This window comes from Lathamus discolor, chromosome 3 (genome assembly GCF_037157495.1).
Source record: "Lathamus discolor isolate bLatDis1 chromosome 3, bLatDis1.hap1, whole genome shotgun sequence".
Lineage (NCBI taxonomy): Eukaryota > Metazoa > Chordata > Aves > Psittaciformes > Psittacidae > Lathamus > Lathamus discolor.
The window spans coordinates 51078096-51100446 of NC_088886.1; the positions used below are offsets into that span (position 1 = coordinate 51078096).

The following is a 22351-nucleotide window of genomic DNA, read 5'->3' on the forward strand; positions in this document are numbered from 1 at the left end:
AGCCTCCGCGGCGACAGAGACTTAACGGCGCGCCCTCTGATTGGCTGCTGCTCCGCGAAATCCTTACTTCCTCGCGGCGTGGAGCTGCGATAGGGCCGGGTGGGGAGTGACGAAATGAGCTATGATTGGACCGAGAGGCTCAGAACCAACGTCCTGGCAGACGATAGGTCAGCGGCGTCGAGCCGCTGGTGAAGTGTGCGCGGCCGATTGGCCACCGGCACCCAGCGCGCGGGGCCACGCCGTGCTCTTATTGGCCAGTGGATGTAGCCGGGCCCCTCTTCGCGTCTGCTGGTGTCCGTGCCGGGGCGGGCGGCTGCGGACCCGCCTGTGGAGCGCCGCGCTCTCTCCACGCCTCCCCCCGGGCAAGGCAGGCCCGGCCGCGCCGCGCCATGGCCCTGGGCTGGCTCGGCCGTCTCTGCCTGCTGCTGCTCTGCCTCTGCGGGGAGGCCGCCGCAGGGTGAGTGCGCCGGGCCTGCGTCCCCTCCGCCGCGCCTTTGTGCTGGGCCGGCCCCCTTCTCGCTCCTCCGGCTCGGCGGCCGCGGCGCTGACGGGGCCTCGGTCTCTTCCCTCCCTTCTCCCCGCAGGAGGGACTTCTACAAGATCCTGGGGGTGTCCCGCGGCGCCTCCATCAAGGACATCAAGAAGGCGTACCGGAAACTGGCGCTGCAGCTCCATCCCGACAGGAACCCCGATGACCCCCGGGCGCAGGAGAAGTTCCAGGACCTGGGGGCTGCCTATGAGGTGAGGCCGGGCCCTGCGGGTTATCCCTGCCCTGTGCCTGTCAGCGTGCATTGCTACCTGCAGGGTAGGGCAGGTGTGGTGAGGTTGGTGGAGCTGCGGGGGAAGACGAGGGGTGAAGCTGTGCACCCTGTTGTAAGTAGGTCAGGGAATCTGAAGTCCTCCCATGCTGTGGAGGGCAGATGGGGTTTGTGTTGGATGGGGCTTTGAACAATCTCATCTAATGGAAGGTGTCCCCGCCTGTGGCAGGGGGCTGTAACTGGATGTGCTTTAAGGTCTTTTCCAGCCCATTTTATGATTCTGGGAGCATGTAGCTTAGATTGGCCAACAAGTAGTCTCGTGAAGCTTCATCCTATAGCTTTCAGGGGAACAAGAAAGGAGGCTGTCTAGGAAATGTGGAAGCCCTTCTAATAAGGTGCAGGTGCAATCCATTGTTCCACTATTACTATATTAAATTTCAGGCATTCTACCAAATAAAAAACACAGGTGGAGAGGCTGCCAGGTTGATTATAGAGCTCATTCTGTCAGAGGACAACAAAAGACCTTAACTTACTTAGCCAGAGGAAAGTGAGGGCAGCAACCTAAATTCTCTGGTATTTATTAATAGCTCATTGAGGAGGGAATATAGCTGATGCAACCCTGAGTATTGGCACAGGAGCAAATATGTGTGTGTTTGTGAGTAAGGCTGAGCTGATAGGAGATAAAAGAACAGAAAGAAAACACATCTAACTTTACTTTTGTATCAGACCTGAACCTCTTTTTAGTTCAGAGTTACCTATTTAAACAAATTGGCTGAACTATCACAAGAAAGCCAGCTCGCATGAAGAATTTTTCTGTGGACAGAAGTGTTACCTGTCACTCGCAGCATCTGGAGATTGATGAATGTGTTTTACTTCAAAGCTGTGAGCTCAGTGTCATTGCTGAGTTGGGATCTTGTCACACTGACAGTATGCATAGGAAGCATTTCTCTACCTCTTCCCTGAGTCCCAGTTTATTTGTTTGCCATAGTAACAGTTGAGAGTACTCCTTCTATTAAAAGCAAATGGTTGTAAAATCAAATCAGCAGGGGATGTGGTGGCAGGAGGAGCTGAATATTAATTATGAGCAGTGACTGAGCCTGTTTTCCCCTAACCAGGGTGTTACTGAAGCACAACAGTGTCCTTGTTCAACATCAAGTGTGGAGTGCTGGTGCTAGCACAGACAATACGAATGCAACATGCTCTCACTGGATGCTGGTAAAATTAAACTAGGAAACCTCCCTTCAAAGTCTTCAGCTGGATGCTGATGCATCAGAATGTGGAAATCCAGTATTGACATATTTGTGCTTTTAGAACAGGTTTGGAAGGAGTAACATTTTGATGTCCTGCAGAGTCTTTGTCTCTTTGTTTAGCAAGTACAGCTTGCACATCCTTTTGCTAAAGTGGCTGCTAGATTCAGGGTGTTGATTTGATTGTTTTGGGCAAAAGGGAGGTAGAATTATGTGTATATTGTAACCTAAATGAAGGTGCTTTGTGCCATAAGGCAACAGCCTCTGTAGTAGTACTGCTCTTCAGGGTTCGGCTGGCTGCCTATCTAGAGCAAAGTCTTCAAAGAAAATGTGGGCAAAGTAGGTTAATTCAACTACTTGGTCTCTCATTTTAATAATAGCCTAGGTGATTTCCACCCTGCAGCTGTGTGGTCTGTGCGCAGTTCTTTCAATAAGAAAGAAAAGGGAACTGAGACTACCCTACTTCAGCAGGCGTATAAGGAAGCTGGAGAGGGACTTTTCACAAGGGTATATGGTGACTAGACAAGGGGGAATGGCTTTAACCTGACAGAGAGGAAATGTAGATAAGATACAAGGAAGAAGTTCTTCCCTGTGAGGGTGCTGAGGTGCTGGCACAGGGTGCCCAGAGAAGCTGTGGCTGCCCTATCCCTGGCAGTGTTCTAGGCCAGGTTGGATTGGGCTTGGAGCAGCCTGCTCTGGTGGAAGGTGTCCCTGCCTGTGGCAGGGGGCTGGAACTTCAAGGACCCTTCCAACCCAAGCCAGTCTGTGATTAGTCTCAGGATGGCTTGAGGGTGGTTTTCTTTTTTCCCTAAAGCTTGTCCACTATAGTTGCTTTGCTGTCAAGGCAACCAAATGTAACAACCAAGGAGTCTTGAAATTGTGTTCTTAGAGTTGTGTTCTCCAACAGCTTTGAGAAATATGTGGCTTGATACAAAGTAGGACAAAGGGAGAATTTAATCTACTAGATGATGCTAGTAAAGTAATTTGGGTTTTTCCTGTGTTGTTAGCATTTACCATCAATTACAATTTCAGGCTGGTTTTCATGATTTAGCCAGCTTCTCCACCTGTTTAGTTGCTTCTCAATTTGTTTTCACTTCTTTCTAGCCTTTTGACCTTCCTAACTATGGTCAACAGGTGAAGAAGGGGAAGGAAAATTACATGTGACTGGAAACTTCTAGATTCCTGCAGGAGTAAAGAGCAAAGATCAATGTTCAGGAATTAAAATTGAAATCCTGAAAGTTGTATGTGTTGGGATGTTTTATTCTGCCTCAGTACTGAAGTTATTTTTAATTTCTGTGGTCCTTCGGAATGAGGGCCAGCATTCAAACTGGTGCAGAGTTACTGTATTTGGCAGGTTCAGCTTGGTAGGTGAACTTGCCATCACTGCCATGAAATAGTGCTTGGAGAAATATATATTCTGCATGCTTGAAGAACAAACTGAGAAACGGGTGGCATGATTTATGGGTTTGGTTTTGGGTTTTGGTTTTTTGTTTTCTTTTTCAGTTTGCTGCTTTGCAGGAACTTATTTGAGTTATTCCTACTGATTCTTTTTTAATCCTTAAGAAAACTCAGTGTTACTTCAATTTTCTGAGTTACTTCTGCTGATTGAATAACTTATTTTTTATGGATTTAACTGATAAATGTTTAACTTTTCTACTCCAGTGCAGCAAGCAAGTTCTAGCCAGTACTTCTGTAATGCAAAGCATTGCTGCTTGTCCCCCAGTGAAGAGGGCTGCTGAGCTGCTTCCTCTCAGAGCCTTATTCAAATAACTCAGCTCAGCTGTGGCTGAATGTCTTGTCTGCTTTCATGCTGTTGCCAGGTGCTGTCAGATGAGGAGAAGAGGAAGCAGTATGATGCATATGGTGAGGAGGGATTGAAGGATGGGCACCAGAGCTCTCATGGAGACATATTCTCACAGTAAGGAGATTTTGCCACTTCAGGCTGTTCTACTGTTGGGGCTTTAATTTTGTGATGCTCGTGCACACATTTGACGTGGGCAAATTCTGCGTTAAGGTCTTTTACCCAGTCTGGAGGCACTGATCTGAAGCAACAGTTGAGAATTTGAGGAAATGTATTTACAGTGGATATCCCATGTGCAGTTTTCAGTTATCTGTCATGCATCAGTCCTTGCTTCAAAAGTGGTGAGTGGGAATCGATGGTGCCTTGATGTTTAACCTGTTGTCACAGATCATATGTGCACTTTGGGTCACTTTTTTCTTCTGCAAAGTAATCCTGTATTGACTTAGAGTAAGTTTTAGAGCAACTGTAGAATTTGGATCAGTAAAATCTGAAGGCACTTGCATGTTACTCAGGCAGAACCTGATTTTCTGTTTAAGGCCCCTTTGGTTCTGCTAGGCACACAGTTACTAGACTAACTCTTGAAGTTGCTCATCTCAAGTAATACCTCTGGGTGAGATCTCGCACCATCTGCTGGTCTGGTTTGAGGAAAAATACAGAGACTTGCTAGGAAGTTTTTTCTCATCCCTGCCCCTTGTCCTTGAGCTGCTGAAAAACAACCTGCTATCATTGACCTGAAATGCCAGAGATGACGTACTACTTGGAGGTTGTGCCTTGTGGTGATGGTTGTGGTGTAATGTGGAGAGTACTTCACTTAGGCAGTGGTCAGATTTTGAAGTGTTGTTCAATTCCTGCTCCAAAATTGATTTTCTTTAGTACAGAAATATCTTCCAATGTGACAACTTTGTTGTAAGGCATTAGTTTGTGTTCTGGAGGAGCAAAAAAAGTATCTGGATTTACTGTGGTACTTTTGTACTGTGAGAAGTCTGTTTGCTAGTGGGCTAGAAGCATTTGCCAAGCACCATGTTGCTGCTGTCTTGGGTGGCTCTCTCTTTCAGAGCCTTGTTTGATGAGAATTCCTTCCTGAACTAATTGATGTGCTTTTACTGCAGCTTCTTTGGGGACTTTGGATTCATGTTTGGAGGTAACCCTCGCCAACAAGACAGGAATATTCCCCGAGGAAGTGACATAATCGTGGACCTGGAGGTTACACTTGAGGAGGTGTATTCAGGAAACTTCGTAGAAGTAAGTTTGATTGCCTGTTGGTCTGTCCAGTGTGTTCTCAGGTTTGAGATGTCTGGCCTGGCCACTGATCAGGATGGTATCACATCCCAAAGAACAGAACTAAAATAGGTGCTCAGTTTCTCAGTATTTTGCAGTGACAGTGAAGGATGTTATGATGCTGTTTGCTAATAGTTAACTGAAGAAACAACACACTTACTCGTCTTTGCCACTTGCCATTCTCTATAAAATAATGCTTCTTGTGATAAGATAATAGCTTATTTATTTGCTGTCAGTGACCATCTGTGGCTTGTTTCTGTTGCAGTAGCCCAGTTGGAAAAAGTGTAAGTGGTCTCTCTGTAGAATTTGATATTTGAGGGTCCATTCATAAGACTTAAATTCATGTTGTAATTCTTGCAGAACCATGTTGAGGATTTTTCATAGTCTCTGTATGGCCAAATATGTCAGCAAATTGCTGGGTTACATACTTGGTGAATATATGGTGGCCCTTTAATTTTTTGGTATTCCTTTTAAGCAAGCTACATTTTTGGTGCTGACAATCCCTGCTACTTTGCATGTTAGAATATGTGATGCTTAAGTTTGAGTTTCTGGGTAAATGGGGAACTCAGAATAATTTTGCCCACTGGTTACAATCACTGCCTTGTCCTGCACAAAGTGTGAGGTTTTTCATCCTAGCTTTACTTTTTCTATTTGGAAAGGTGTGCAGGAAAAAGAAATGGGAGTAGTGGTGTCCTAAAGAGGTTTTTCTGGTATTTAATGTGTGATCAGCAAGAAACACAAGATGAAAGCTGTTGTCAGAATGTTTTGCTGAGGCCACTTGGCAAGTGGATTGTAGAGGCAGCACACAAAACCAAATTATTTTCAGGGTGTTTGAGAAATCCAGATGCTTGTGGAGACCTAGGAGTGCTGCTGACCTGTGTGCTGTATTGACCTCTTTCTCTTCCTTGCAGGTTGTCAGGAACAAGCCAGTGGCAAGACAGGCACCTGGCAAACGGAAATGCAATTGCCGGCAGGAGATGAGGACCACCCAGTTGGGTCCTGGACGTTTCCAGATGACTCAAGAAGTCGTTTGTGATGAATGTCCAAATGTCAAGTGAGTTATGCACTTTAATGATATATGGGTGTTTATTCAAAAACCTACCACTAGAGGGAGGAAGGCGCCTGTACTACCAATAAGTAGTACCAATAAGGTCTGGAGTGAAAAACTTAACACAGGTTTCTCATTTCCAAGCAGCCAATCCTTATTCTTACAGTCGAGCTGGCAATCTCTATTAGAACTCCCCAGTTTGCTCCTTCAGCCCCTTTTTCCTTGAACAATCAGTAATACTACAGTGGGAGTTCTACAACTAAATATTAATAAACAAAGTGAGAGAAGCCCAGAGTTTCCAGCTAGGAACAGCTGGACATGGAATACTGGCATAATTTGCATGTTCAGTTGCTGTCCTGTGCATTTAGTGGTTTAACCTTGCCTTCTCTGGTAGGCAAGCATCAGCACACAAGAAAGGCAGCACTCGCCCTCCAGTTCTAGATATGTTACCCCAGTAACATAAGTAGGTGCTGCTACCTAGTGTTGGAAACTTAGTGCCTGGCTGCTCTTCCCCTTTGCAGGCTTGTGAATGAGGAGCGAACGCTGGAAGTGGAGATAGAGCCAGGTGTGAGGGATGGCATGGAGTATCCCTTCATTGGTGAAGGTATGTGTTTGGGTACTGCCCTGCTGCTCAGCTTTGTCTTGCTCCTTTCCTGTCATGCAAAGCTGGTCTGTGTGGCAGTCAAAGTGTCCAAGCCCTGCTTTTCGTAAATGATCAGCACATGTGGTTTTAAGTGCTGTGTCTTCTGTGTGCTGCTGAAATCCAGGAGCATATTCTCTGATAAGTATGGAGAATGCCCCAAGTTCCACTCCCTTTGCTGGTACTGGGGGTGTGCACAAAAAGAATATAAAGCAATCTCTACACCTGATGTTTCAGATAACTTTTGAGTAGGAGCATCTGTGCTGGGCTTGAGTATGTGAGGGAATATCTCTGCCCAAGGATGTAAGTCCTTCAACAAGTAAAGGACATCATTAGCATGCAGGCAAGTCTTTCAGGGCAGCAGACGGGTATGAGCTCATTGAGGCAATACTCAAAAGTCCTCGGCTCTTTAACAGCACATCTCTCTAAGCAGGGTTTTAGTCATGTAAAGATCAACTACCTGTTTTTTCTCGTAACATATGAGCTGAAAATCTCTTGTGTTTAATATACCGCTTGTTTCCTCAGTTGTTACTAACTAGCTCCTATAAACAGAGCTTTTCTTTTCACAGGTGAGCCCCATGTGGATGGGGAGCCAGGTGATTTGCGCTTTCGAATAAAAGTCCTTAAGTAAGTAACTGGCCTAGCTAGTCTGCTTTTTCTGGTTACTATGAAAGGAAGCTTGCAAGCAATTTTCTGGCGGGCACTGCCTGCTTGGCTAGTATGTATCTTGCCCTTCAGCAGAGTTGGTGGAGCCAGGGGTTTGTTACTCAGGGCTGTGCAGGATGTTCAACCCTGCTGATGCTAAAGTAGCTGGATTCACCACTGGTAAGATGCTGCGATAATTCCACTTTTATTTGGCTTGAATGCTGGCATGCATTAGTGGCTCCTGTGTGAATCACATGAAAAATCTCCTTTTTCCATAAACATACTATCTCTCTATTGTAAGGAAATGCACTACTAAGAAGATTGTTGTGTGAGTCACAGCTTCTTGACACGCCTTGCCACTCATTGCCCTAGAAATAGAAAGGTTATTTGGTAGTGCGTAGCACACACAGGAAAATGAAGCTAAATTTAATTCCTTCTTCACATCCTCTCTGATTTGTGAGTTCTCCAAACTCGTAAACAGAGGGGAAGAAGCTAGAGGACCTATTGTCCCCTTTGGGGAAGAAGAAAAGTTCCATTGGCTTTTATTTCCACAGGCATCCAGTCTTTGAAAGAAGAGGAGATGACCTGTATACAAATGTGACAATCTCGCTGGTCGAGGCACTTACAGGCTTTGAAATGGATATCGCCCACTTGGATGGGCACAAGGTGAGGCAACAGTTTGTGTTCTTGCTGTGTATTAAAAAAGTTTAACTGCAGGTCTTCTGTGCTGGGGGTTAGCTTGCTCAGGGGTTGTGCAGCTGCTGGTTGTGTACAGCATCCCCTTGGCTAACGCCTTCCAGACAAATTTCCATGGAGTCATGACAAGCTCTACAAGGGGTGCACAGCATGGTGCTCTGTTCCTGGCTGTCACAGCAGTTACTTCATCTGCTGTCTTCAGTGGTGTTAGTTCTGACAGTAACACTGCCTGGACCCATTGCATCTCACTGACTTTGGCAAAGAATCAATATCAGTGGAAGCTTTCCAGTGGGTTGGAAAGGGCATTGCTGTATTGGGGTACACACAGAACACTAGTAATGTCCTGAAATTTTTTTTGTCTCTAGGTTCACATTGCTCGGGATAAGATTACGAAACCTGGGGCCAAACTGTGGAAGAAAGGAGAAGGTCTTCCAAATTTTGATAACAACAATATCAAAGGCTCACTAATAATAACGTTTGATGTGGAGTTCCCCAAAGAGCAGCTGACAAATGAGCAGCGGGAAGGTGCGTGTTTTCAAGCCCTGCCATGGCAGCAGGCTGCACAGACCTCTAGCCAAAGCTGATAAGACATTGGCATAACAGAATCGGGGCCTGCAGTGGTCAGGAGGGGCTCTCCTTTCCTTGTGCCCCTTGTACAACATAACACAGTTGGCTAGTGCCCTGTGATTAACTTCTCTTTCCCTTTGAAGCCAAGTGAACTTGGCTGCTGCAGTTGCAGGGAGCCAGATTAAGTTGGGATGTGCTACTGCTGGGATGTAGCACTTGGCAAATTTGCAGGTTCTTTGTTTTGTAGCTGGCCATCTGTCTGAACTGGAAGACTTACTGGGCTTAGCTTCTGCCTGCTTTGCTTCTGCTGGAATGGGATCACAGGCAGATTTCCGGGCCCTGCTTCTGCTTTCTTAGAGGCAAGACTTGTGAAAATCCCTCTGCTGTCAGGGGTAAAGAGTAGTACAGCATCAGAAGGATTGTTCCTCTCTACATTTCCTGCTACCCTAAGTGCTTTGTGGCTGTCTAGGGAAGAAGGATGCAATAGAGATCTGCTTCTCAGCTTTAGTACTCAAATGGAAACTTGATGACCCATGTAGAAATCTCAAGATTGACAAGAGGGTAAATATTGTACTCCTAGCTGGAAATTCCTCTTTGTTTCAGCAGCCTCTGTGGTAGGTTCACAAGGTTTCAGAGTAGGCGTCAAGAGCCCTATCTTCTGCTATAGGACAAAGAAGTTCCTGGAATGTATCAGTACAGCTCTTTAGAAAACCCTAACCCCAAAACTTCTTCCTGCTGGCCAGGGCTATCATACTTTCTTCATTTTAAGTTACCTTTTTAGTGGATTCTGGCAGCTGTCCTGGTGGAATGAGGTGTATGTGCAGCTTTCCTGTACACTTCAAGCGTGTAGAGGGAAGCCAGTCCTTGGTGGGGGGGGGTTTCAGCCCTGTGGCATTTACTGCTGTGTTGGCCATACTATGCTAGCTACCACTTGGAGCCCAGTTGGTAGCTCCAGGGCTGACTGATGTTCTGTGACTCTGCAGCCGTTTGTCACAGACTTCTGCAGTGAGGACCGTGCCTGTGGGCTGTGTTTTGAGTTCACTTGTTTTGTGTTTTGACCCCTGTGCTTTCCCGCTTTTGCTGCAAGCATGTTGTGCCCAGTGAGGGCTGCAAGCATGTTGTGCCCAGTGAGGGCTGCAAGCATGTTGTGCCCAGTGAGGGCTGCAGAGCACAGTGACCACATCAGTGTGAAGTCTCATTCCAGGATCTGCTGCCCTTCTTGAAGCTTTGTAAGGCAATGACACCTCTCAAACAGACCTGAGGTTATTCCAGCTCTTGCTCTTGGCAGTTTAGAAGAGGGAAGGAGCAGTCACAGAAGCCTCTGTGTTTGTCAGAATTGCTCACAGACCTTTATGGATATCCTGGCATCAGAGAGGTGATGGTACTAGCAAGAGTGTGTTCAGGCATGGGCTCCTTGTGCATTTCACTCCCTCCTAAAGCAGTTCTGTGCTCCCCAAGGGAAAGTGACTGGGTAGGCAGTCAGAAGCATTTCTGAGTGGTAGAATATCTTGAAACGTCCAGTGATTTAAGGAGTTTTATGAGGGAATACATCTATTCATGTTGTATGGCAGCAGTTCAGTGTACACATTCAAAGGAAGACTGTAGGCTTCAGGATTCAAACCATCCCCTTTTTCTTATTGTTGGCAGTGGTCCTAATTTCTTATCTCATAACCATATGCTCAGCTCCTGGGGCAGTCAGAAGATACTCTTGACTTGGAGAGCACCACTCTGGTTAGCCTAAGCTTTAGAGTCAGAGAAATAATATGCTTTCTTTCCTGCCAGTGTGACATCAGGGAATTTATTGCCTGTTGATTGGAGGTGACTTTCTCTCTTTGTCATTTCTCATTCATCTTTACTGATGCTTGTTTATAGTCTGTTTTGGAGCTTTGGATTCCGTGCTTTAACTCTGGAGTGCCCAGAGAGCACCAGCAGGCTCAGCAAAGTGCCCAGGTTGTGTTGTAACCTGTCACCTGTTCATGGTGTCAGAACAGTCTCAAAGTTGGCTCTAGTAAAAAATGCCTGAGGTGCTGTAGCTCCTGGCTGAACATCAGGTACGTGTTGACATATCCGGTGCAATAATGGGGGTATCCTTCAGGCCAGCAGGCAGCTGCCTAGAGCTAGCTAGCAGGAAATGAGGTATGGGAATGGTCCTTCAGGGTTACTGGAGCACACCTTTCTCCAGCTATGGCTTTCCTTCCAAAGAACTACACATCCAGGAGGCACTTCCTCTTGCCCATTAGCCAGGAAGTGACTTGGAGCCTCCTTTGGCTGTGGAGGGGAAGTGAACTTGTGTTGCACTCCCCTGGAGAATGACCTACCCTTAATGATTAGGGGCTCGTGTATAGGGGCTTGCTTTGCCCCACTATTAGGGATGTTTCTGAGTGTAGAAGAGTGTTCAGGATTCTCTGGCTGTCAAGCAAGAAGTGTGAATAACTCTTGCCTGGCAGAGAGCCATCTCTTCTCCAGTTACTACTTCCAGAACAGTTTTCCAGTATTTTAACAGCTACTGTGGCCCTTATGCGTGAAATCACTGGTCTTAAAGAACAGTAGCATCTGTAGCCAGGATGACTGAAGGGTAGACACACAGGACAATGTTTGCAGGGAGACATAATATCTTTTAGCTGGATTTGTTGATGGACTCGGACTGACAAACCCCTAACCTTTCAGGAATGTCACAAATTGATTCATTTAATTGCTGATATTCTCTCCCCATGCCTGAGGACCTCACTTCAAGTTAACAACTATAGCAGTATTTTCTAGGCAGCCTGATCTGACCTGTTGTACAAACCTGTACACTGTGATGCTAAGACTGGCTTCACTGCAGCAGCAGATTAAGGTCATTTGAGGCAGGACTGCAATCCTATCTACTGTCAGGTTGAGGTGCAAGCCAGCTGCTTGTGTGCCTTGTTCCGGGAACATCCCACAGCAGAATTACAGCAGTTTAGCTTATTTTTTTTTTTTTTTTATTATTTGAAAGTTACCCATGGTATGGGGAGTTTTCTCCTTTGTTTTGAGTCCTGACAGCCCTTCCTCAGGCTCAGTGGTTTCTGGTGCTGGTCAGAGCAGAGAAGCTGCCATGCCCTGAGGGATGCTGTGGCCAGGGCAGTGGGAGTCCTGGCAGTGTGTGTCAGGGCTGACTTTAATCAGAGGGGACTCCTTCTTTATCTCTGGAAAAAAGTGTGAGCCATCTGTTCTTGCCAGTCTGCTTCCTCTGTTTTGTGTGGACTTGCCCTTTCAGTAGCACTGCCAGTCTTTCCCTGAATGTGCTGACCCCAGTAGATAAGCTAGTATGGTTTTAAAGGCTAACTCACTTTTATCCTGTTCTGCTAAGAATTTGATACTGACAGGACCTCAGAGCAGTCAGCTCCTTGAAGTGTTTTATGAATGTGGAAGGTGGTATTTGAAAAGTCATCTAGAATCCTTTTGAAACAGTGGGTTTCAAAAACCCTTAAGATTTTCTGGCCTTCAATAGGATCCTTAAGCCCATAGATAAGTTTGCTTCTCTTGGTTGCCTTCAGGGACTGCTTCTAGTGGAGGGTAGTATCCCCAGGCACCACATACTGGTGTGAAAACCTGTTTTCTAGTTATTCTTGTGCATTTCTATAGCTGGCAAGTCCAGGACTGAAACGTAGCCCTCCTGAGCTTGCTGCTAGCAGGTTTCTCTTGGGTTGTAGAGGGAGCCTTGGGAGATAAGCTACATTAATTAGACACTGGAAGTACTTAGCAAGTTGGTTGTTGTTGCATTCGTACTTTAAGATGACAAAATTGTTGTCAACTTCAACAGCAAAGCAGCACTGGAAGTCAGCTTTATCCCTTACAGAGCTGTGAGGAGCTTGAGTTTGTAGCAAAGGAGGCCTTCTCCCTGGAGTCACTTGTCTTGTGTGGTCCTGAGAGTGCATGAAAGCCTTGTTACAACATCAGGAACCTCAGTCCTGTTTCTTCTGGTGGGGATGCTGAAGGAGTGGGAGTAAAGCTGTCACACCGCTGGGTTTGGGAGGATTTTTCTTATTTTTGGGGTTGTTTTGTGATTCTCTTAGAATACCAGTGTTTGTGTTACTTAAATGGGCTCAGCCATAGCGGGTCTCTGAGCCAGATGTGTAAATGCAGCGGGAACAGTAAATGCAGAGTCCTGTTTGTGCTGTGCAGTAATGCCTTCCTTTCTTTTGCAGGTCTCAAACAGTTGCTGAAACAAGGATCGGTGCAGAAGGTGTACAATGGATTGCAGGGATATTGATGTGTGGGAGAAATGGGACTTACCTGACACCAGAAAGTCAAATTTGTTTGCAGTCTTTTCTCCTGCCCACTGTAGAATGGAAAAGAGGGAGGGTGGGGCAATTGTTGAGGTATATATAATTCTTTTCTTTGTCAATGGTGGAAGTGCTCAGACGAGTTAGGAGAAATGCTACACTTTTCAGGATGTAACTGGTGCTGCCTATCATGTTCCGTGTCCTGGAACAACAGAGACTCCTTGAGCAGAGGATTAAAACAAAAAGTGGGGAAAGGAGTTTTAAATTCCACACAGATTGGAATTTCTGGTTTTTAAATATATTTTGATGTGACTTTTCTTGACCATCTCAACATATTTTCATAGCTTCTCCTGCTTTTTATGTCCTTTGTGTCAGTCTCTTTGGAGTTTTTGTTTTTTTAATCCTAGCCCTTCGTGCCCTTCCTCTCTGAGCCCAGAGTACGGAGTCTGTTCAGAGTCTGTGTTTCTGGGGCAGGAGTACAGGCGCTGGTGGGAGCAGACTGGCAAGAGAGGCTTTAGGGGCTATGTTAAGCTGCACATACGGTTGGGAAAGCAGGGGAAGAGTCTCTTGCTCCTGTGGACTCTTAATTACCACGTAGTCCTCTTGTTCCAGAAGCTAATGCTTGGTTTTGAATCTGAAGTCACAGCAGCTTAGCAAAGACTCCTCAAGACTTCCACAGAAAATAAGAATGGCTCCTCATGGCCTTGGCTCTTCTTTGTTGCTCCCAAGTGTAACCAACAGCTTGTCTGGAAAAGTTCGCTTACCTCCTGCAGTCTGTCCTCTGTGAGGACAGATGAAGCCAACAGCACAGAAATAAAGATGTTTGAGTTGGAATGGCAAAATCCACCTGATTATGTGTTTCAGCCCTGGAACAGCTAACAAGGCATGGTCCTTTCAATGATCTAAGCTGTGAGCTGCTGTAAAGGGTTGAAACTACAGCTGGTAATACCAGCAAAAGCTTTGTAGCTGCTTTATTTAAACTAGTTGAGGGCCTGGTAACCTGATGGGGAGGTTCCTGTGCTGCTCTGGTCTGTCATGAAGACTCTGCTCATGTATCCTGATCAGAAGATGCTCCTCTCCATAAATTCCTCAGGATTGGTAGCTAAACAACTTCTCAGAGATGCCTGTGTCAGTCAGACTTCTGCTTTAGTGACAGGGATGTAGGCAGCAAGAGAAATGAGTTGGTGTAGCACAGCATTCTGCTGCTTCCCTCTGGGCTCTTAGTAACTATAAAGTGAGATCCTTACAGCCTTATACCTTGTGTCATGCCTGGGGTTTGGATGAGATCTGGGGTTTTTCTATATGGAAGTGTTTGCTGGGAGCAGCAGCAGCAGCAGGACACTTCAGGTAGGTTGTTTTGTGGTGTTTGGTTTTCTTCATTGTGGACTTTAAGTAGCTCCTATGTGAGCTCGGGAGGGTGGAGAGCAGCTCTGGCCCAGCCCTTGTGTGTGCCCTTGGTCTAGCAATGTCCCACCCAACCCTTCAACTCCAGCAGGAGCTGACGCAACGGAAGCAGCAACACCGGGAAGGTTTCCTGTTGGATGCTTTGTACATTTGCCTTGGCAGAGCAAAGCGGGGGCTTTGGGATCAGCTGAGAAGGGGATGAGACAAACCCCGGGATGCCAAGCCTTTGCTCTCAATGCTTGTCTTCCTCCAAATCTAAGTGTGAGCTTTAATCCCAGCTGAGGCTGTGTCAGCCCACTTGATGACAGCCTCTTTGCAGGTGTGTGTAGGCAGCTCTGTCTGCACTTCCTCCCTTAGATCTGATTTTTAAGAAACCTCAGAATTCAATTAACATCTCCTTCAATATACCCGTGCATGGGGCTGTTCCCTGTTATCTCAGCCCCTCAGAGGTCTGTTTGATTGCCTTGCAATTCCACTGGTGCACAATCGTGTTGCCAGTGCCCAGCCAAAAGCTGGGATTTGACACCAAAGCCTCAACTTTCCAGGAGAAGGTGGTGTAACCTTTCCTACCTGCACCCCTAGCAGCAGGCAGTGCACTTATTTCGGGCATGAGTACTTGATCCTGCTGCTGCTTTTCCTGCTAATTCTTTTCCTTCCTTTGTTGGTTGTTTTAGTTTTCATTGTGGGTCTGTACTCCTGTGAGAGCTAGTGCTGTGCAGAACAACAGTAACTGCAAAGCCCCAGCTTTCACAAGGGTGAGAATCAGAACAGGAAAGAAAGCCTCAAATCACAGCAAGCAACTCCGCTTCCTTCCTTTTCCCCCGGCTTTGTGCGGAGCTGGGGTCCTCCACCTTTCCTACCTTCAGACAAAACTTCCAGGATTTCCATGCTTTCTCTGCAGACACCAGCATACACTAGTGCTTGCCAGGGTCTGGTTCAAATGCCTCCATTTGGTTTTGTCCACTTGCCTGAGGAATCTTGTGCTGCTTGCGCATCATGGGGGGAAGATATTTGTCCTCCAAAGAGCCCCAGGGTGTCTGGCTGGTGAGGGTGTGGGAGCTGTTCAGTGTCTGTGACATCCTGCGTCCTATATTTCGGTAACATTTAGCTGGTGCGAATGAGTCCTAGCATGCATGTACTCCATTTCATATAAAGGCTTCCTAGGAGGCTTAGGTGTTCACAGAATCAAACCAATTGAGGCTGAAAGGGGCCACCAGGGGTTTATCTAATGCAGCCTCCCTGCTCAGGCATGGTCTCCTGGAGCACATTGCTCAGGATTGTGTCCAGAGAGCTCTTGACTCTCTCCAGGGCAGAAGACTCTACAACATCTCTGGGCAACCTGTTCCAGTGCTCAATTGCCCTTACGGTACAAAGTTCTTTGTGTTCAGGTGGGGCTTCCTGTGTTTTAGTTTATGCCCATTGCCTCTTGTTCTATACCCTGGCACCACTGAGAAGAGCCCAACCTCATCCTCTTGACCCTCTCCCTTTGGATACTTGCACATGTTGATCAGATCCCCAGTCTTCTCTAGGCTGAAGCCCAGCTCCCTCAGCCTTTCCTCATGTGAAAGATGCTCCAGACCCTTACTTGTTGTAGTAGCTTTTGGCTGGACTTGCTGTAGGAGCTGTGTGTCTCCCTTGTACTAGGGAACCCAGAGCTGGATGCAGTATTCCAGCTGAGTCTGCATCAGGGCATAGCAGAGGGGGAGGATCACCTTCCTTGACCTTCTAGCCACACTTTTCCTAATGCATCCCAGGATGCACATGAGCTTCAGCATTAGGTATGTGTGTCCTGAGGAGCCCAAAGGTGCAGTTTGTTCCCGAGGGCTTTAGCTATGCAGAAAGGCCGCTGCTGTCTTATTTCTCACTACAGCAAGTGGCACTGCTTGCATAGGGCATTCCTTTATCCCCATGTCTGGTCAGGGAGTGGAAAAGTGTTTCTTCTCCATGGAAACTTCTCTGCAAGTACAGCATTTGGTTTTCCTTTTGTTTTTACTTGTTATTTTAAAGTACTTATCTATGTTTGTCTAAACTTTTCTGCTTATGAGAGACAGGCAGTGCAGGGAAAGAGGGCAGAAGTGACTGATGCTAGGATAAAATTGCTCTGAAGGCACGTAGATTTGCGGTGCTCCTGAATATGTCTGCTCAAACGGCTGAGGACCAGGGGGGTCCCTGGTTAGGAAGGGAAGGTGGAAGTGATGATTCCTTCCTGGATAATGTGCTTTCTAGGCAACAGCTTCGCCTTCTGCTGCCATGGCAGGAGCAGCGGATGTCTTGCTCAGCCCAAAGCCCAGGGAGGGGACAGCCCAGCTGGGGCAGGGCAGGAGGTGTGGCAGCACTGGTGGTATCCCTCTGCCCAGAAGCTTCCGTTCATCCCTAGTGCCACGTAGCCCTGCTTGGTGTTGACTGTGGCCAGCAGCCAGCTTTCTCCTCCCGTTTCCTCTGGTGTGGTCAGGCACTCTGGGCTGGGAGGTGAGAGGAAAGGGAAGAGGGCAGTGATGGGTCCTGGGCATCCATACACCCTATTCCCTTTCCCCTGCTAAGTATTTCCAGGGACCTGCCCACTCATGCTGGATTAGGATGCTGCTAGAAAGCAGTTACCAAACAGCTTTCACCCCCAAAACTGTTGCCCAGAAAAGCATCTCTAGCTCAGCGGGGCTGGCTCTAAGTGTTGTAAAGCCCCTCATTCCATGGAACATGGGTGAAAGGGAAAGTCATTTCTCAGTGCATTGGCATCATCTTACTCATTGGAACAATGTTCAAGGCTGGGTGTCTTATCTCAACTCTTATCCAAGCTAGCGAAAGCAGAGCTGAGTGATGGAAACCATGTGGTGTATGGAAGGCCAAGCCTCATGCAGTGATCAGTGCGGATGACGAGGACAGTTTTCCCTGGGGAAGATGCTGCTTTGGTGTTAAAGCCTCTGAAGGGCTGTGTGTGGGCTTGTTGGCCCTCTTGCAGGAAGCAAAACAAGTAGCAAACTAAAAACAACCCTCAGTTATCAGGATACGCAGTTAAGTGTTAGTCTGTCCCAGGCTGTGATTAAGGGCAGAACAGCCAAATGTGGGAGAGGATCAGCCATGGATGTGGCTACCAACAGCCATGGTACACCTCAGAACCGTGATGGACAGCCTGGCCATGTGTCCCCAGCATGGTGCGTGGGGCTAGGTATTGGTGACCCTGTGATGAGGCAGTTTGGGATAAGGAAGAGCAGTTCTGGGGCTGTGATGTGCTGGAGCGTCTGCTATCACCATAACCCCTCTGCTCTTGGCCACTGTGTCTGTGTTGAGCGCAGGTGCCAGTCACCACCAGGGAGGTGGCACTGGGCTGGGTGCATTGCCCATGGGCACAGCTTGATATGAGGCTGTTCCTTGGGATCCAGCAGTTCCAGGGGGATCCCCTCTGCTGGCTGCTGCCCCATATCCTTGTGAGCATTGACAGAGACTTGGATCAGCAGCCAAGTCTGCTCCTTTCTGGAGCTCTCTCCTGCTGCAGCCAACATGCACATGGAACTGGGGTAGGAAAAAGGCTTTTACTGAGCTTTAAAGCAGAGACTTCATCTGTCCAAAAGATGGCAAGTTTCATAAGCAAAACAAGCCCTGTTGTTCCAGACCTACCCAGTTTCTCAACCTGGGTCTGGCACCGGTGCCATCATCCCTGATGCCAGTGTGTGCCCAATGACACACTTGGCATAAGAATCACTCTGTGTCTTGAGACTACAGTGCAACATCTGCCTCCACGTGTAGGTAATGGTGATACCTCAAGTCCGAAAACCAATGAAAAGCTGGGAATGAAGCAGTTTCTCCCTGCTGGAAGCTGGCTACAAGCATTCTTATCCGTTTGTGGGGAGCAAACCTATGTTGTTTAACCTTCAGCATCAGACTTCTGTCTCCTGATGCCTACAGGAAGGATTTGTAGTGTTCAGTCCACAGCAAAGCTGCTGGCCAAGGACACTTCTTTCGAGGCCAAACAGTGACATCCATGTGCCTCAGCCTTGTTTTGGAGTCCGTGACCTCTTGGCTGCCATTCCCCTTGTGCAAAGGAACTGGCTGGAGGGTGGGGAGCGCCTCAGCCCCTGCCTGCCTGGTGGGGCTGCTTGTGCTGTGGCTGGGGGCCAGGGTGATGAGATGTGGTCTTTGGAGACCTCATCCTCCATCCCTCCTTAAGGGCAACCACTATGTCATCTTCCCATCCCCTTTCTGCCCTGCACCTCTCCCCATCTTCTCCCCTGCCCCCACTTTCTTTGAGCTGCAGGGAAGGGTATTTAGAAAGGAATGAGCTGGAAGTTAATCCAGGAAAGCTCCTATGCTGTCCCCTCTTTCGGTGGCCCAAGCCAGCTCCTGGCTAATCCCCAACCCTTCTTGCCTTTGGGGCAGCAGCGACGAGCATAAGACGGCTGATGTGCTCAAAATCTCGCTATGGGTGAAAGGGAAATGCAGCCAAGATTAATAATTAATGTAACCAAAGTCTACACAGTCAGAGAGCTTTTATCTCCGATCTGGACTGCAGAAAGGGAAAATAAAACAATGAATGCTGTTGTACTAATACCACAGTAGCACTAGTAACGGAGCTCTGCATGTCTTTAGCTGGTCCCTGGGGAGCGGTTTCCCACCTTGGGGTCTCCAGTGCATCTCCCCTTGCCTGGTATCCCCCCGCTCCTGTATCCTTCTGGCAACATCCTTACAGGGCATCAGAGCGCTGAACACGTTAATCTGCTAGGACAGACTGTCCTGTTACGGCTGTCTGTGCTCAACTTCGATGCCTCATAGAAAGATGAGTGAATGAAAACTAAACGAAGCGTTGCCACTTGGCCATGGGAGAGGTGACTTAATTGAGTTGAACCAAAGCAATCACAGCCCTCCCACTGTCTGCCTCCCCTGTGATGGATCTGCAGCCCCACGTCAGCGCCGGTGGGAGGGAAAATGAGAGCAACCAAAAGCGCCATGAGAGCTGATGGGTGATTTTATTCACAACATCTCCAAGCAGTGCCGCGGGGCCTGACATCCACCCTCCCGTGCATTTGTCCCCATTAAACGAGGATAAATGAGGTATGATGCCATCCTTTTAAACCCTTCCTTGGTTGTTTCTTCTGCTAATTTCAACACTACCACCACCCCCCCCCCCCCACCCCCGCCCCCCATCCTGCTTCCCTGTCTTTTCCCATCTGTGCCAAGTGTATTTCAGTGTTAAGACTCAGTGCATCATACCAGCCTGGTGTGGGGACTGTCTCCAGGGCAAGATGCTGCTGCTGCCTGGGGGGGCTCAACCTATTTGGGACCAGGCAGGGAACCCACTGGTGTCCTTTGAGAGCAAAGCCTGTGGTGCTAGGGAGATACACCCCTCATGGGGCACAGGCTTGGTCCCTGATGGGTCTGTTCCCTGCCTCCACAGGGTGATGTGGGACCACTGGCTCCACTAGCAGCTCCCTCCTGTGCACAGGAAGATCCCTGCGGCCATGCCTAGCAAGGAGAAGGTCCCCAGGATCAGGCCCAGCACCAGCGGAGCGTGTGACCGGCTACTCTGTTTACCTGCAAGAAGAGGGATGGAGGTGAGAAAGGGCTCGCACCCAAAGAGCCACCTTCTCCCCTCCTGGACCTGACACAGACCTGTCCCAGCGCTCTGAGCTTGTAAGAGGCCCACGCAGGTGGTGTTGAGGAAATGCTGGAGGTCCCGCGTGGTTTTGGGATACTTCATCAGCTCTCTCTCGGCAAAGGTGGCCACAGCATCCCTGCCAGGCCAGCGCCGCTCCCAAGTGGCGTTGGGGACGTGGAAGCTCAGGAAAGCCGTCCCGTTGAGCGTCACCTCGTAGAAGCTTTGGGCTGTGCCATTGGGGAAGAGGCGGCAGCCGAGGCGGCAGCACAGGCTCTGGGTGTCTGTGGGGACAGAGGGAGCAGGTCAGGTTCAGCACACTCCTAACCCTCGGCAGCCCATGGCTGTCACCAGCATCAAGCTGTGCACTGAGTTTGTGAGGCCTCAGCCTTGCACCACACAACCCAGCCACTGATCTGTTTCCACCCGGTTTAGCTGCAACGGCAACTTTTCCCAACAGATGGGCACTGCGCTTTATCTTCTCCTTTCTTATCTGAGTACAGCGCAGCTTCAGTGTTAGAGAGACGGGTAGGTTTTAGGCGCTATTCCTCACCCTCACGGAAGGATGTAGAGGGAGCATGGGACCCTGGGCAAGGGGAAACCCCAAGGTGAGAAAGTGCTTCTTAAAGGCCAGGTAAGGAAACACAGAGCTGGGGCAAAACTGTTTTGGGGGTGAAAAAGGAAATGATGGGGAAACACAGCCTGGGCAGGAACATGAGAAGAGCAATGCAGGCAGGGACATGAAGCCATTGCCATCAGCATCCCGCACCTCCCATAGCAGCTGCAGGGTGCAGATGGGATGCAGGCAGGGTGCGGGAGGGGAATGAAGGCAACATAAAGGCAGGGTGCAGGCAGAATGCCTATCCCTCCCCATCCCCTCAGGCTGCAGCCCCCAGCCCTTTTCCCAAGGCTGAGCATCACCCTGTCCCCCAGGTGGGCTCTGCGTAAGAAATTCCCACCTCAGAAGGGCTCCTTTTGCCTAGAGAGAGACGATTTGCATGTGGCCATGTCCGTCCCTTTGAAAAGCTGTTCCAGTGCCCAGGCAGTGAATACGGGCTCCTCTTCCCCATTGGGACCCATCCCTGTGCCCTCCCAGGGTACCACTCACAGTTAATAGGCCTCTCTTTGCTGAAGAGCTTCACCAGCTGGCTGAAGTAGTCCAGGTAGGTGGTCACATCCTGCTGCCGCCTGGCCCAGGCATCCGGAGGCTCCAGCGGCAGCACCTGGGTGACATTGAGCCCTTCCAGGAGATGGCTGAGCTGCCCGTCCAGGCTGGCGTTCCCCCAGAATTCAGAGCTGCCTTTGGAGACCCGGGTCTGTTGCAGCATGGTGAAGGTGAGTGGGGCTGCAGGAGACAGCAGGCATCACCCACCGCCTCATCCCCTCCCCTAAAGCCATGGGTGTCCCTGCATGTGAACACTGAGTGCCTCCCAACCCAGCCACCACCGTGCCCTTGCCTTACCTGCCTGGTCTGCCCCACAGCCCAGGGCCCCGCAGAGCAGCAGCAACCAGAGCATCGTGGGGATGGGGACTGGAATGCTGGCCCCACGGCTGGCCTGGCGGGGAGTTAAGCAGGACGGGGAGGTGGGGCTGCGGGAGGAGGAGAGTGGGAGTCGGGCCAGGTCTCTCCCATTTCCTTAGTCCAAGCCACCCGCACTCCTTCCCTGCCGGACATGCCCTAAAGCTCTGAGCTCACAGCAGTGAGCAGCCAGCGCCTGCCTCAGTTTCCCCATTCCTTGAGGATGAACACCAGGGATCCCTTTGGCAGGAGCCCCATGAATCATAGAATCACAGAATTGTTTGGGTTGGAAGGGACTGTAATATCTCATTCAAACCCCTGGGCAGGGACACCTTCCACTAGACCAGGTTGCTCCAAGGCCCGGCCAGCCTGGCCTTGAGCACTGCCAGGGATGGGGCAGCCACAGCTCCTCTGGGCAACCTGTGCCAGCGCCTCAGCACCCTCACAGGGAAGAACTTCTGCCTTATAACTAACCTGAATCTCCCCTGTTTTAGTTTAAACCCATTGCCCCTTGAATGTGCGATGCCGGTGGGGAAACACAGCGGCAGGGGACCACTCCAGGAGGAGAAGGGAAGGATGCAGGGGAGCAGCTTCACAGCCCCACGCTGCACCCATGGGGCGCCTGATGCGTACATCCGGTACCGGTGCTCCCGGCAAGCGCTGATGGGACATGACCCCCCCCCCCCCCTTATCCTTGGAAGGACGCGGTTCTCAGGATGCAGCATCCCTGCGTACCCCTCACGGAGGGGGGGGGTCGGGACCGAGAGGCGCCCGGCAGGGCTGGCTCCGTGTGCCCGGTGTCTGTAGGAGCCGTGGTTTAGCGTTCAAACGGTACGAGATGCCCGCTAAAACGCCCGGCTCCGGCACCGCACGTTGCGGCGGGGGGGGCGTGGCCTCACAGCAAGGGGCGTGTCCGC

The 22351-nt window shown here is 49.1% G+C and overlaps 2 protein-coding genes across 2 annotated transcripts; one reads left to right on the forward strand and one right to left on the reverse strand.

Annotated features, from left to right (window-relative positions):
* The first annotated feature begins 257 nt into the window (after window positions 1-257).
* Window positions 258-13769, forward strand: DNAJB11 (DnaJ heat shock protein family (Hsp40) member B11). Its single transcript, XM_065675175.1, has 10 exons — window positions 258-457; window positions 585-741; window positions 3826-3923; window positions 4916-5048; window positions 5996-6138; window positions 6654-6736; window positions 7342-7399; window positions 7972-8083; window positions 8479-8638; window positions 12850-13769. Exons 1-10 carry the CDS (start codon window positions 390-392, stop codon window positions 12912-12914), a joined length of 1077 nt encoding a protein of 358 aa, XP_065531247.1. The 5' UTR covers window positions 258-389; the 3' UTR covers window positions 12915-13769.
* Window positions 13770-19458: 5689 nt separating this feature from the next.
* PROCR (protein C receptor) lies at window positions 19459-22003 on the reverse strand. The gene is made up of 5 exons (XM_065672688.1): window positions 21909-22003; window positions 21378-21505; window positions 21024-21260; window positions 19933-20199; window positions 19459-19854 (listed from the first exon to the last, which is right to left on the reverse strand). Exons 2-5 carry the CDS (start codon window positions 21430-21432, stop codon window positions 19742-19744), a joined length of 672 nt encoding a protein of 223 aa, XP_065528760.1. The 5' UTR covers window positions 21433-21505; window positions 21909-22003; the 3' UTR covers window positions 19459-19741.
* Between the last annotated feature and the right edge of the window lie 348 nt (window positions 22004-22351).

Excerpts from the sequence above, each read along its gene's own strand:
- DNAJB11 (XM_065675175.1), top strand. The coding sequence starts at position 390 with ATGGCCCTGGGCTGGCTCGGCCGTCTCTGCCTGCTGCTGCTCTGCCTC. Across the intron at positions 3,924-4,915 it reads CATGGAGACATATTCTCACA|CTTCTTTGGGGACTTTGGAT; the intron begins GTAAGGAGATTT and ends CTTTTACTGCAG. Across the intron at positions 7,400-7,971 it reads TTTCGAATAAAAGTCCTTAA|GCATCCAGTCTTTGAAAGAA; the intron begins GTAAGTAACTGG and ends TTATTTCCACAG.
- PROCR (XM_065672688.1), bottom strand. The coding sequence starts at position 21,432 with ATGCTCTGGTTGCTGCTGCTCTGCGGGGCCCTGGGCTGTGGGGCAGAC. Across the intron at positions 21,261-21,377 it reads CTGTGGGGCAGACCAGGCAG|CCCCACTCACCTTCACCATG; the intron begins GTAAGGCAAGGG and ends TGTCTCCTGCAG. Across the intron at positions 19,855-19,932 it reads AGCTCAGAGCGCTGGGACAG|GTAAACAGAGTAGCCGGTCA; the intron begins GTCTGTGTCAGG and ends CTCTTCTTGCAG.